This window comes from Berghia stephanieae, chromosome 3 (assembly GCF_034508935.2).
Source record: "Berghia stephanieae isolate SIO BIC M18660-M18661 chromosome 3, UCSD_Bste_1.3, whole genome shotgun sequence".
In the NCBI taxonomy this organism is placed as follows: Eukaryota; Metazoa; Mollusca; class Gastropoda; order Nudibranchia; family Aeolidiidae; genus Berghia; species Berghia stephanieae.
The window spans coordinates 34,398,882-34,413,881 of record NC_088362.1 but is presented as its reverse complement, the minus strand read 5'-3'; the positions used below and the strand labels follow the sequence as shown (position 1 = coordinate 34,413,881).

At 36.6% G+C, this 15,000-nt stretch overlaps 2 protein-coding genes across 4 annotated transcripts in view; one reads left to right on the top strand and one right to left on the bottom strand.

Annotated features, from left to right (window-relative positions):
• LOC144967606 (Na(+)/citrate cotransporter-like) overlaps nucleotides 1-1,789 on the top strand; it is a 34,361-nt gene extending 32,572 nt beyond the window's left edge. Inside the window, exon 15 of one of the 3 annotated variants that reach the window (XM_078905102.1) lies at nucleotides 428-1,789. In XM_078905102.1, the coding sequence (XP_078761228.1) occupies nucleotides 428-568 (141 nt within the window). In that variant the 3' untranslated portion in view covers nucleotides 569-1,789. The remainder of the gene's footprint in view (nucleotides 1-427) is intronic. The other 2 variants (XM_078905103.1, XM_078905104.1) reach the window with 2 other exon arrangements.
• Nucleotides 1,790-9,652: 7,863 nt separating this feature from the next.
• Nucleotides 9,653-15,000, bottom strand: part of LOC144967605 (uncharacterized) — a 13,283-nt gene continuing 7,935 nt past the window's right edge. The window contains exon 5 of the mRNA XM_078905100.1: nucleotides 9,653-15,000. This exon is cut by the window's right edge and continues 454 nt beyond it. Within this exon, the coding sequence (XP_078761226.1) occupies nucleotides 13,185-15,000 (1,816 nt within the window). The 3' untranslated portion in view covers nucleotides 9,653-13,184.

Genomic DNA, 15,000 nt, shown 5'->3' with positions numbered 1-15,000 from the left:
AGGCAGTCTCTTAAATAGAACCAGCAGGGAACGAGGATGAGGGAGCTGCCTAGAAATATCTGGAGAAGGGCATTGATGGAGGGTCTTAAAAACTGAAGGCTTAGCATGAAGAGAAGAGAAGATGGCACAAAGCCTCACAAGATGGAGGGGATTCGTTGGTGGCCTATGCCTCAGCCGGAGTGAAGGGCCTGAGTAAAGTAAGTATAGTATCAAATTGAGAAATTAAGGAGCAGACAAGTGTGTATGAAACGGCGCCAGACAAAGCAAGAAAGAATAATGTATAAGCCCATGGAGCCGGAGTTTATCCTTGTTTCCATAGCTTTAATGAAAAACTACTTTTTTCTGTATTTATTTAAACTAATTCTAACAAATCAATTGATTTAACTTTTTAATGCCCCATTTCACGGTATTTTTCTTCCCCTACCAGGCTTCAGTTGGAATATTCCTGAACATCATGGCAGTTGGAGTCGTCACGCTTTGTGTCAACACTTGGGGAAAGGCCATCTTTGACTTTGACTACTTCGATCCTATTTTCAACGCCACTTTGCCAGTTAAAGGCGCCAGTTGAATATCAATACCATCATGCAATAGGGAAGTAAAGTGTGATGTAAACGAAAATGGTTCCTTTTTCATTGGATGTGTAAAACCAGTCTTCCGGAGGACTGGATACAAACCGTGTGTAATTGATCTTCTGGTGTCAGAGTGATAGTATCTTATTTCTAGTCTAAATAAGTACTGGACGTCGATAAAGATCATCCATCATCGCTCTTTTACGCCCCGTAATTCTAAGAATCTGCCTATACATCCTGCTACTGAAATAGTTATGCCACCTTTATGTAACCTGTTTATTATTAGTATTCCAAAGGACTGGTTACGTACACACTCCCAATGATTTAGGAACATAAAGAGTAGGGGGTTTGATGTCACCACTTTTCTTCCCTATTACAAAATACCGTTTTCTCAATCTTGACCTCAAATAGTTTTCTTCTTTTCTTATTTTATTCTTTCAAATGTTGCTGTTTGAAACTCTAAAAAAAACTAACAACAATGGTAAAATGAAATGGAAGCTTAAAGACAGATAATGCGGGCGTTTCGGGTTTCCCCTTTGTCAACCAAAAAGGCCATTCTCTCACTTCTCACTCGTGTTTCATTCATCGTGTTTTATGGACAAAGCGGAAACTCGAAACGCCTGAATCATCTGTCTCTATTAACTAAAATGAAGCTTCCATTTTATTTGACTATTGTTATCATTAATTTTTTTTTTCATTCTTAAGCGGGTCATTCAGTACGCATGTAAAGGGATGCGCTGATCTAACGACGATCCCCGAAGACCATCTTAAATTAAATTATGTTGACTAATCGGTTGACCATATTATGTACAACCTAAGGACAGCTATACTGAAAGGACATTCATATGGAATCTTCAGGCAACGCTAGTGGGGGCCAACTAAAAATATAGAAAATTCAAACCAAAATAACATCAGGGGCATTATATGGAAAGATCTACCTATTTAGTGAGTGATTGTGAATTCTGGGTCCCAAAAAATATTTAATGGTTATTATTATCAGCAGTGAATAAGAGTAGCCAAGAAACGGAAAGGATGAGTAGTTAGATATTCTAAAAACTGACCTTATAGTGATCGAATCAGGATGATTTCTTTCGAAGCTTGATTAATGAATGTACATGTAAAGTGATGATGAGGATGAGGGTGAACAACTAGATGAAGGGGAAAGGAATGTACAATATCAACAAAGGGAAGTAATCTGTGGAGGATGATTCCAAGAAAAATATGAATACCAAAATATCTACTAAGGGATGCACTACATATATCGTAGTTGTAATTAGGATCTCTCGTTTTAAACACTATTTCATCCCTATAAGGGACGATCGGTCTGCCAGGTAGAATTTTCATTGGAACACCTGCAGACCAATGTCTTTCACAAATATCAAATTCTGTCGGTTGTTGTTCAATATCATCATGCGGAGAGAGTTTGTTTAACCATGTTTATCGTTCTGGTTCATCTTTAGGCAATCTGAACACACAACATTTGCTGGCTTTATTGTAGTCACCATTGCAATTCGCAACACCACAATTTTCCCCATCTTGAATTTGCAAGCAAATCACGTCCATGAACATCAGACCCACAAGAGGCAAGAGGCAAAAACATTCAGAGTACTGGTTCATTCAATATAGTCGATGGAGTAGCATCAAATTCATAGTTCCATTCCATTCCATAGTCACACAGAGTTAATTAATAAAGTAACATATCAGATCAATGAGACAGAACTTTACATTCAGAGTACAATAGTCGGGTTTTTAATAAGGGGCGCGTCTTTTTCTTCTTTTTCTCAGCTGTTGATGTACAGCTGCAAAAATTTGTATGAATCTCTGGATCATTTTGTCTTAATAAAAAATATTTTTTCACGACTTTTAAAACTTTTATAAAAGACTTTTAGGAAAGTAATTCGCTTATTACAGCTATATTAAAATCGATAACTGGTAAGAATCGGAACCCAAAGATGATTTATAGTGTCAAAATTATAACTTTCCGCTTATCCATTTTGAAAGAACAACAATATATATATATATATATATAATATATATATATATATAATAATATAGATAGATAGATAGATAGATAGATAGATAGATAGATAGATAGATAGATAGATAGATAGATAGATAGATAAAGATAGATAGATAGATAGATAGATAGATAGATAGATAGAAGATGAGGAGGAGAGAGGGAGAGAGAGAGAGAGAGAGAGAGAGAGAGAGAGAGAGAGAGAGAGAGAGAGAGAGCCAATAAGAAAAAGTTGTGAGTCGACAATTATTTAAAAAGATCAGCTAGCTGAAGCAAATGCTGTGACTTTTATGATCCGCAGAATATATGTCAGTCCTTGTAAATGATTTGTGCGAGTGATTTTTTCCCCTTTCGAAGAAGAACCTTTGCACCATCTTTAACCAGTTAAGTGCCTTACTATGGAAAAACACGTATTTAAAAGTTTGGCCAGAAAACTTGTCCTTCAAATTTCGATCGATTTAAATGACCCTCCCCTTGGCAAAGACTCTCAAACCTGGGACTTTAATAAAGACCTCAAGAGAATCCGGGTTTGAGAGTTTTTCGTCAAGATGAGGGTCATTTAAATGGATCTAAATTTGAAGGACGAGTTTTCTGGCCAAATTTGTAAGTACGTGTCTTTCCAGAGTACGGCAGTTAACTGGTAAATACTCAAAACAATACTGGCTACATCAATTTCGCTTCGGGTGGAAGCCATTTTGATTATGACTTAGATGTGTAGTGTGTTGGTACAAATGAGATAGGCCATCGTTAGATACATAATAAAACTATATAAAATTCCCTTTATTCTTTCCCAATGGGAAATTTGTTTTTATGGTCTATTCCAAGGGAAGACTGGAATAACCAAGGTGTCAGCCGCAGTACAACGCCGCAAAGGGAGCTAAGGCGAGGTGTTTTGCTCAAGGCCCCACAGCGCGGCAGGTAATAGAACTCGGTGCCTTTTGATTACGAAGCAAAGACCATACCACTGAGCAACATTGCCTCTATATTAGCCTCGGATCGTCGTAAGATCATCTTCAGATCGGAATGGAACGGAACTGTATCTAAAGACTGGTCTGTGGAACAATTGTCTGGATTCAGACTTTTTTGATAATTTGAACTCTTCTTTATCTTCTGAAAATATGAAGTAAAATTTTTTTAGCGGGCCAAATTCTGAAAGGTGTTTTAATATTGGTTTGTCGAGTCTGGAGATTCGTGCAATGCCGTTAAATTTGTCATACATAATTAACTCGGGGGGGGGGGGGGGGGGTGTGAGAAAGTGTAGTAATGCGTTCAATGCTTTTGGTACAGTATGAGTGTGTGTGACGGTTTGTCAAGTGATATTGTAAAGCGCTTTGAGGCTTCGGCTTTCATCGCTATAGAAGGGTGTTCTATTATTACGAGTATTAATATCCACAAAATGTGAACAAAATGTCTGGAAAGATCTGGAAGGGTTTCATATAAAATAGTGGCAAAGCAGAAAGAAAAATACAAGAAAAATACCATCCTAAATTTGCCTACCTCGACTGGGGATCGAACCTCAGACCTCCTGATTCCAGTCAGACAAGGCAGGCTGGGGTTTTTTTTAAGGGGGGGGGGGGGGGTTTCTTTTACTTTTCTTGTATTTTTTCTCCGTTTTGTCTGGCACTTTTTCATACACATTTTTTCAGACCTTTATCTTACACCAGTGCCTGCTCCCTAATTTCTCACAAAGGCACACAAAGTTAACTTCAAGATGAGGACAACGAATGTATAAAAATGACATGAGATTGTAATGGTAGAGGAATAAAAGAATTTAACGTGATGTCTTCTTGTGTGAACTATAGATACCGACGTGAGCTTATTTGCAGGTCTGATAACCCAAATTGTTATGGACTCATTGTTGTCATGGAAATACTCTCAATCCAATTAAAAAATTGTCCATAACAACAATGTTAAATCAAGCTCATAATTGCGTTCCGTTATCAGACCTGCAATTATGTGCACGTCGATAGATACCAATCACTTGATTGTTGCTGAATTAAGAGTTGTCAGATTTATTTTATTTTATCCAATTGTAGTTTTTTTTAAAAATTTATAAAAAGATATGAAGAATAAGTTTGTTGTAATGGACAATATTTTTGTGTTGGTTTCTGGGTGGAGTCTTCTTGGTTCAATTTTATGTAAGCGGACTAGATTTAGTAATTTACTAGTCCAGTAAATGACTTGCTAGTCTTAAGCCTTGGGGGAGCAAGTGACTAAAATCGGATTTTATTAACATTTTATAGTCTCTGACTAGCTAGTCTCTTGGCTAGAAGTGGATGTTGTAAGGACGGTGATTAATTCGGCTGTTTTGTGCTGGTAACATCACGCTCTCTACTACATGTTCGCATGCAAGATACCAGCCTTCATACGTTCAACGCAAAAGATTTCAAAGGAGCAACACATCCGGTATAGATAATATTTCGTTCCGTTTCATATTTGAATTTACGTTTGCCATTATGAATCAAATCACGTGATATTGACTGTCGACTGATCAGACTGGTTGAGTTTCCTGACCTCGCATAGTGGGCAGGGAGTTACTTACTGTGACTTCTATCCCCCTATATCTTTTCCAATTTGCTTTCTGTCTTTGTCTTGGAATGAGATTACTTAGTTTTGTCCTGGTCCTGGCCGGATGCCCTGGCTGAGAGGGAAACAGTCAAATGTATAGTTAGTTTTGGGAGATGAATTTTTTTTCCTTGTAAATCATCTCTCTGTTATGCACCGTATTATGTTTTCTTTATATTATATATGATTTGTAAAACATTTGAGTGTATTCCTCTTTGTGGGGACCTGTGCTTAATGTCTGGATGAGATTTTTAGTGATCTCAAAATAAGTACTGTGACAGTGTGCTCTTGGAATCTACACCTGTTTCTAATTTGAACCAATTCCCCTTTGTCTTACCTTTTCTTGGGTGCTTTAATTGTAATTCTAGAACATTTTACTATCCTATTTGCTTCCTTTTTACTGGCGCTGATATGACCTAAATGTGTTGCAAGCGCCGTAAAACCCTTAAAAACAAACAACAAAACATCGACTGATCAGACTGTCAATTCTGTATTTAGGCAGTTGAAAGTTTCATTGAAAGTCAAATTTAACCAACGAAAAAAAAAACAAACAAAAAACAAACAAATAAAACAAGGAAACAAAACAGAAAATGCGTTCTGATTAATCACGTTATTTCAGTCGGTTACAAAGTCAGCAGAATAACATTTATCCCTACTATACTTTCTAATCCGTTTTTTTTTTTATGTTGGCTGTTCTTTGAAGCGAGCACTTCCACTTCGAATCTCCATTCACTCGCAACTCGCGAGCCTATTAGATTCAGGTTTTTATAGTATATTATAGTTATTAGTTTCGAATCGTGTCTATTGTAGATTGTACTTTGTAAATAATGGAGTGTATCTTTCATAGCGAGATCCTTTGTGTATGCTTGGGTAGGACTTTTCGGTACCGTATTGTTAAATTAGGCACATTGAAGAATTGCTCGTGGAATCATCTGTCCCTTATTTGGACCAGTACTCTGTCTTACCTTTACTTTGGTGCTCTTAACTTAAGATCTGCAACGTTTCCTCTATCATCTTCTTTTTTACGGGCGCTGAAATGCTCTAAAAGTGTCAAGTGTATGTGTGTTTGTGCATGCATGCCCGTGTTTGCGTGTATGTATGTGTGTGTGTGTGTGTGTGTGTGTGTGTGTGTGTGTGCGTGTTTGTGTGTGTGTGAATGTATATGTGTGTGTAGTGAGTTTAATTGGGTAGTTCGGGAAATTAGAAACAGAAAAAGTGGTTGCTACGGAAATGTGCTGACTGTTTCCTTTTAATAAGGCGATGGATGCCGTGTTGTGTGAGTGTTAGATTGAATTTCCCTCATGTTGACTTTTATCTCAGACACTAGGCACTGCTCCATACACAGAACGACAGCCCAGTGAATAGAACACTCCTTACAACCAAATGAACCAAAATCGGTCTGGTCTCGGAAGATGTCTTTTTGTTTTGTTGTGTGGTTTTTTTTGGTGTTTTTGTTTGTTTGTTTGTTTGTTTTGTTGTTTTGTTTTTTTTGTTTTTTTTTTTTTTGTTGTTGTTTTTTTTTTTGGGGGGGGGGGTGTGTTTTGCTTTTGTTTTTAATTCAACGACTCTTTCCACACAATAAGATTTGATGTCTGTTCAATCCAGCAACATTTAACATTTAGGACGGGACATGACGCCTGTTAGGCGATGTTACATTTAAAAAAAAACAGAGACAACGCTGTTAACGGCCAGGTACTCCTTTTACACATGAGTACGGTGAGAGAATGTGAGTAGAGAGTCTTTTCCAAAGACTCAACTATGCGCCGAGCGAGGCCCGAACCCAGGACCTTCCGATCCGAAAGCGAGTGTCATGCCACAAGACCACATATCCGCGTACCTATCCATATCAGGCCGTGTCAAGTCGGTAAGCATCCTCTCGCTTATACAGTTTAATTTTGACATGGGTCTCCGCAGCTTCATTTCTTCATTTGGGTGATTACTTCTTCCTAAATTCTCTCTAACAGATTATAAACATGTAATTTTACACATAATTATCCAGTAGATTTTTGACCAATCAAAAGATGGAATTTGTGACACACCTTCAAACGTGCTCGGACAAAACATGGTTGTTTATAAACAATAACGTGAACGAAGTCGACCTCTCTCAGATCATTGTTATCGTTTTCATACCGCCAAATGGGTGACTAGTTATCACACGATTTTCTCGATCACATTATAAACCTTAAGTTTACACGTAGATAGTTTTCTTTGTTGGTTCTATGGATCATGAGGAAGAACAATGGTTATTTTACTATTTTACCTCTATTCTCAGTAGTATTGCGAATAATAGATAGCGTACGTTTTTCGTTATTACCAGTAGATATCATTCGTTTTAGTTTCAGCGGGTTCGTTCTGTATTTGCAGTATTAGCCTATGAGCCTAGAGCTTTATTGTATAGAGGATTGGGCGCAAAATATTTTTTAAACTACATTTTTTAAAAATTATTATTGTTTTAAAATTAATCTTCATTAAAGTAATCTGACAGGTAAGCTGATAGATTTCAAGATGTGAACGAATGATCAAGTCGGAGAGGTAGGAACGGGGAAATTTTCATGGATTGGATTGGGATAACAAAAGCAAAACACGATCTTGTCAAGTCTCAGACTTGAAGGAAAAGTTGAAACGTTCAAAATATAGATTCTCATTCTCACAAAATGTTTCAATCATCCCTCCTTTTCTTGTCTTTCCTTCTCAAACTAACACACTCACATTCAACTTCAAGCCATTCGACAACACGCCATTTTGAACAGAAAATACAGTGTTGTGTTCAGTGAGAGGACAAAGACAAATTTTCAGAGACGGGAGAGCGCTTCTACTACTAGTGATAATGCCGTGAAATCGCTATACGCAGTACTACTACGAATAAGCAATTCGTTTACTAAGACACATACCATCGATAGTAAATTTTGTGTAGTTTGCTATATCAACCAATCACGGCCATTGTTTACAGTATGACGACTGTCCGAGAGGCGTGGTTATCTAAGTGTCTATTTTGTGTATTTGAACGATTGATGTGGTGGCCATAAACGGTGTGTTTTATACCTAAACACATACCACAAATATTCATTTTCTTCTTCTTCTTTCCTTCTCATTCTGTCTCCATGTTTGAATGTCTGGAGGAAGAAACACTGTTGTCTTCCTTAGCTCTGTCAGGGGCCCATTTTATAGTTTAGTCTGTAGAGATGAGTCATACACAAATGCTGTCTTTACCGACTTGACATTGAAAACTAGCCCCCAAGTTTCTTGTCTTGGTCCATATCATCATTTTAGTCTCGGATATCACTATTATTATTTACCAAATTTTACACCATTGAAATATGTCAGTCTTTTGTGTTAATTTGTTGCATTCTTGACTATCAGAAAATAAACTAAAATAAATATGAACATGAATATAGCGTTTATCCAACATGTGTTTCTCCATGCTCAGTACGCTTGACAATGCAACTTTTTTTCCACAGAAAATACCTTGCATCACCAGTATTAAAATTCTGAGTAATGCTCAGCATCGGTGGAGCTGGTTGGTTCGGGTAACAGGCATACGGTATAGATGGCTATGCGCCTGTCTTCTTTGAGGGTTAGTTGGTCATACTTACTTTTGTACGAGAGAGACGGTAAACCGTATGCAGTTAATAGTCATGGATTGAAAAAAATGATAACAATCTCTCTCTCTCTCTCTCTCTCTCTCTCTCTCTCTCTCTCTCTCTCTCTCTCTCTCTCTCTCTCTCTCTCTCTCTCTCTTTCTCTCTATATCTATCACTATCTATCTATCTTTCATTCATACACACACACACACACACACATATATATATATATATATATATATATATATATATATATATATATATATATATATATATATATATATATATATATAAATTTCAAAGCTTAATTTCACTTCTAAATATTTTTTACAGTTAGCCAAGTTGAAAAAGTATGAAATTTGAGAAAAGTTGCTGAATACCTTTCCCATACATCTAACCATAACTTTATAAACAATTACCCGATTTACTTCAAATAAAGATTAAAATGCTCTGGGGAGCAAATGTTTTCAGAAAATGCAAAAAAATAAAAAATGCAAATACAAAATTTTCACCTTCGACCTGATTATGTCGTGCACTGACACAAAAACTTGAGCTTTTATCAGCGCAATATCCACTAAACGTGATTGAAGCGTTTTACAAGTTGTCCCTAGCCAACAGCAACATTTAATGTGTAGAAAGAGATATGACGCCTGTTAGGCGATATTACAATTTTTTCGGACAGAGACAACGCTGTTAACGGCCAGGTACTCATTTTACACCCGAGTATAGAGAGGGAATGTGAGTAAAGAGTCTTTTCCAAGGAATCAACTATGCGCCGAGTGAGGCTCGAACCCAGGACCTTCCGATCCGAAGGCGAGTGTCATACCACAAGACCACAAAGCCGCACAATCTGTTCATTTCTATCTATCCATTCAGCAAGTAACGAGGTCATCAATAAATGTAAACTTGGAACACAATTGTTAGATAAAATAACTTTTATTCGGCATTTTTTATTTGTAATTAGATGACACAAATCTTTATTCATTTGGAATTGATAATGTTTGCAAAAAGTATACTTTCTAAAGATAATTTATATGTATAAAAAAATTAAAGTGGTTTCCTGTATAGCAATTGGCAGATATCCCTCTCTCGCTCTATCTATCTATCTTTCTATTTATCTTTCTATCTATCTATTTATCTATCTATCTATCTAACTATCTATCTATCAGTCTGTTTGACTATCTATCTATCTATCTAGCTATCTGGATATATAGGTATTTATAAAGGATTACTATACTGAAAGGATTGACATGTGGAATCTTCAGCCCCCGCTAGTGGGGGCCATTGGTTGGATAACGATTTCAAGCAAAACTACTACTTCTATCAAAAATTTTACTGGAAAGTATGAACTATTTTTTTATGACGCCCTCTTACAAATTGAGTGATTGGGTTTGTTTTCATTTTTTAAAATCGAAAGTACGAATCTGCTTTCAATTCCTTTTAATAACTAGATAGATCTAAGGCTAATTTATCGAACCAGAATCTTTGAAAAGTGGTAAGTACCAATAATAATTGCGTAATAATTATTATTTAAGAAATGTATAGAATTAGCATCTGGCTGTAGTTCCTGCAGACGATAGTTGGACCCATTGTCGTGCTTGCTCTGTCGAGTCGCACAGATATGGTGATCAGACTCCGACATCCTGATTCGGATTTGTTTCTTATTTTATTATGGCTTGTGGTTTTATATTTATATCTTTTTTTTTCTATATGGTTAACTGATAAATATTGACTTTATTGTATTAGTCTAGTTTATAAGTCTAGAGGGCCCTTTGCTCGTCACGTCAACTTCACAACTTGAACAGTCCTTTCTACTACTAACAACAACAGTTGCTAGATTGATAGATAGTAGTCATTGCTATTGCTAGATAGCTAGACTAGAATAGTTAGTGGGTCTGATATTACCATATATGATGGAACTTGGACTCTGAATATATAGTTATGCCCATTACATGGATCTGGTGTTACTGATATGACTGTCAATCGTATGGGACTAGTACTCTGAATATATAGTTTTGCCTCATTGATCAAAATGATCTGAGATGTTACTGTTACAACAGTTACACTCACCCAACTCAATCACTCTAATTATCTCTGTGACTATGGGAGGGAATTATGGATCCATTGACTGAAAGGATTGTACTAGTAGTCTGAATATATAGTTTTGTCTCAATGATCTGAGAAGTAACTCTATTAATTAACTCTTGACTACATGGAAGGGAACTATGGATCTGATTCTGATGCTACTCATTGACTGTAAGGAATGAACTATAGTATAGTAGTCAGATTTTTTATGAATGGCGCATGTTTTTCTAGTTTTTCTCAGATGTCGCTCTATCAAAAGTTGTAAAACTTTGTGTCAACCTCCGAATCAATTTCTATTAACTGAATAAACATTTTGGCCCGTATTGTGATTCCATATCACAAAAAAGATTTCTTCTTCACGACCTATAAAAATCTACTTTAAAACCCCTGTCATAAAATTAGAGATTTTACTCTGCTAAAAATGTAAACATTTTCGCACCACAAAGTAAGATGAATTCATCGTTTTTCAAAATAATCTTGTGACACGGTAGTTCCGGCTAGTGGTTATGAGTTCATATCATACTATTTTCCGAATAAAAGCAACACATATTAACTGTTATAAAGTAACAACTAATGTAGTTTGCATCCCATTTTGACTTTGTAATTTATTGCTTCTTATTTACATCACATCACAATTACCGAAGACTGATATGAATCTCTAGCTTTAATTCATTTGAACTAGTGATTAAATACTCAAAATTTTCAAATTAACAATGAATGTTTATATTTAACTTTGAAAAATTGTATCTATGCATGAACGTTTCACACAGCATTTTAAGTTTTCGTTTAAACCTATAAGCTCTTAAACAATACGATATGATACGGAATCTCTATCGGTTCCTCTCTCGTAAGGCTGCGAAAAGAAGTCCACTTTTATCTATCGATAAAGTCATTAATTAAAGAGGACAGCTCTGGAATTGGAATTTCACAATCAACCCTCAGTTTTTCATGTTATTGTTGTTGAACACCAGCACATATTTGTGGAAACATTGTATCATAAATTGATGAATTTCTACTTTTGACTGGTCTACATTAAATTTATGTAATCCTCTTTGGCATAAAGAACAAGCTATTTCTCAAAAATTTGAAATCAAAATAATGTTGGAAGCGCGTAATGTTCACTTTCATTTGTATTCATCAATAACGTATATTGATTGTTATAAAATGTAAACATGTCTGTCGTTCCTTCATATTCGGATTCTGTACGAACATCATATAAGTTTCAATTAACCGAACATTCCATTTTAACAAATTCTTTCAAAATGGATAAGCGGAAAATCATATTTTTGACACTATAATCATATTTAGATTACAATACTTACTAGTTATCGATTTTAATATAGCTGTAATAAGCGAAATGCTTTCCTATTGTTTTAAAATTCGTGAAAAAATATATTTTACTAGGACAAAATGATCCAGAGGTTCATACACATTTTTGCAGCTATACATTGTGAACAGCTGAGAAAAAGAAGACAAAGGTGCGCCCCTTATAAAAAATCCGACTATTGTATCCCTTAGTAGATATTTTGGTATTCATCTTTTTCTTGGGATCATCCTCCGCAGATTACCTCCCTTTGTTGATATTTTTCATCTCCTTTCCCCTTCATCTAATTGTTCACCTTCATCTTCATCATCATTTGACATGTACATTCATTAATCAAGCTTCTAAAGAAATCATCCTGAATCAATCACTATAAGGTCAGTTTTTAGACTATCTAACTACTCATCCTTTCCGTTTCTTGGCTACTCCTATTCACTGCTGATAATAATAATCATTAAATATTTTTTTGGACCCAGAATTCACAATCACTCTCTAAAAAGGTAGATCTCGCCATATAATAATGCCCCTGCTGTTATTTTGGTGTAAATTTTCTATATTTTTTGTTGGCCCCCACTAGCGTTGCCTGAAGATTCCATATGATTGTCCTTTCAGTATAGTTGTCCTTGGTATTTATTTATTTTATCTATGTGTGCTATCACTTTCTGCTTATTCTCCAACTCCCCCACCTCTCTCTCTCTCTCTCTCTCTCTCTCTCTCTCTCTCTCTCTCTCTCTCTCTCTCTCTCTCTCTTTCTTTCTTTCTTTCTTTCTCTCCTGTGCGCACGGCTTACACTAAAACATTTATAGCTATGTCAAAAAGATGTGATTTTTTTAAAATAGTAAAATAGAAATGTTTTAAAGACATATTTTCGATGTTCGTATTCCATCAATTTCCAATGTAACATTATCTATACCGTGGCATTTATATGTTGCCAGCATCTGAGTTGAAATAATGACGAGCCAATCTAAAGATATAAACTCAAGCACTGCAGTTTTAGGCATGTAAGGATAATGATTCTCTTCACACGATCGTCAACCAATCAAAACTCACGATCTATTCTTTCTGTTTGAATGCATGTTTGTCCTCGATTGATATCTCCCAAAACAACACTGGTTTGCACTTCTGCTCCCTTTTGTTTTATTCTCGTTCCGCAGGTTACACGAAGATGTGTATGTTGCTTCGTTAGAAGTACAACTTTTACTTAAACTTAATCTCAACTGAGATTGTGACCTTGTTGACAAATAATAATTTGATCCGAAGACGTATTTTCGCTGCTTGTCTTTGCTTCGCGGAGTGTCTTTTTTGTTACTTTCATCTGGCCATTCATCGTGACGATCATATTTTCTAGGTTTGGAAACGGGGCTTTGAGAATTTGTTCTAATTACTTTCCGATCTATTTTTTTAGGTTTGGATTCCGGACTTTCTGTTTTGGTCATCGCTCCTTTCCGTTTCCTCTTAGAAGGGCTCAATGATGTAGCCTGTACGTCTGCAGTCTGTTGGGAATGTTTTGATTGTAAAGAAGAGGCTAACTTGGAGTTTGATGTCGATGAGTGAGAGTCGTTGTTAAATATAATGTTTTTAATCGCGCGTGAAACTTCTTGTCCAATTTGATTTGTCTTGTAACCATATGTCTCTAATGAAGTTGTGTTAACGAATAAAGAATCCGACTCGGATTCCTCACGGGGCTGATGAGTCGAATGACAATAGTCTTGGCTACAAGATTGTTCCTGGTGTAACGTCTGTTGTTCTACTAAATCACTTGTGTTTTGCACACTTTTTTCTTCGTCGGCAAGAATGCAACGTTTAGGAGAGGAGGAATAAGACGTACTAGGAGATTTGTTGTATGTGATTAGCGGGAACAAACAAGAGGCGGAAGGTTTTATGTCGTAAGAACATAGGCCCAACTGTGGTTTATATAATGCTCTGTCAGGATATTCAAAACCTTTTTGTGGAACGAAATCGGCCTCTGGATTGCGTTTGTTGGTTTTTCTGGAATTTGGGGAACATTTGAATGACTGACTGTGTTTGATGCCGCGGTGGTTGTATGTAATTGATGTGAATTTCTGAGGAGGCTCTTGACCGATATTTGCTCTTCTGCTTTGTGATATTTTTGGTGCGATGAATTGAACGTGTGGCCTGTACGTGGGAATCTCATCAATGATTCCTGATATTTTGCCCCTCGCTGTCCCAGAGCTGCAGCCGTACTTGTAGGATGGTGAAGGTGATTTGTGTGATAGGTTTGGTTGATTCACGACATTTCTTCTTCTTGTGTGGCCCAGGTGTTGTTCTTTATCACTCATGTCAACATCGATATCCATTTCCGGTATCGATTTATCGATGTATGAGTTGTCAGCATGCCTCATTACCGGGTATCCCTGAAATTGCTTTTCATTTGTGTTCGATTTCCAAATTTCTTTGATTTTATTATGTGGGGATAATTTTGAAGGCTCCGTGGAGATGAGAGAATTTGCCTCTCGTTGGATGTCCTCGTTCATCTGGTCCTGTCTTGTAATTTCGGCCAGTAGTTTTGGCACACGAGGGTCCGTGCTTCGAAACGTATCTTGTCTTGCTGCAAAATTCCCGGCGTTTGTTGTACAATGCGATGAAAACCAGATCCAGCTGTCCCGATTCAAATTCGCACTGATTTCACTTTTATTGCTTCTCGCCAGATTCTCTGACGACAAGGATGGGTACTCGCTCGCGCAAAGATCGCATTTTGTGTTACTGACATTACTGCTCCATCCACTGCTCTGGCCGGATTTAGGTGTCGGTGGTTTTTCCTTGGGAGATAGGTTCTTGAATTTATCACACGGGTCGTCATTCGCGCGGACCTGCTTTGAATTCTGATGCCACAAGGCGTCT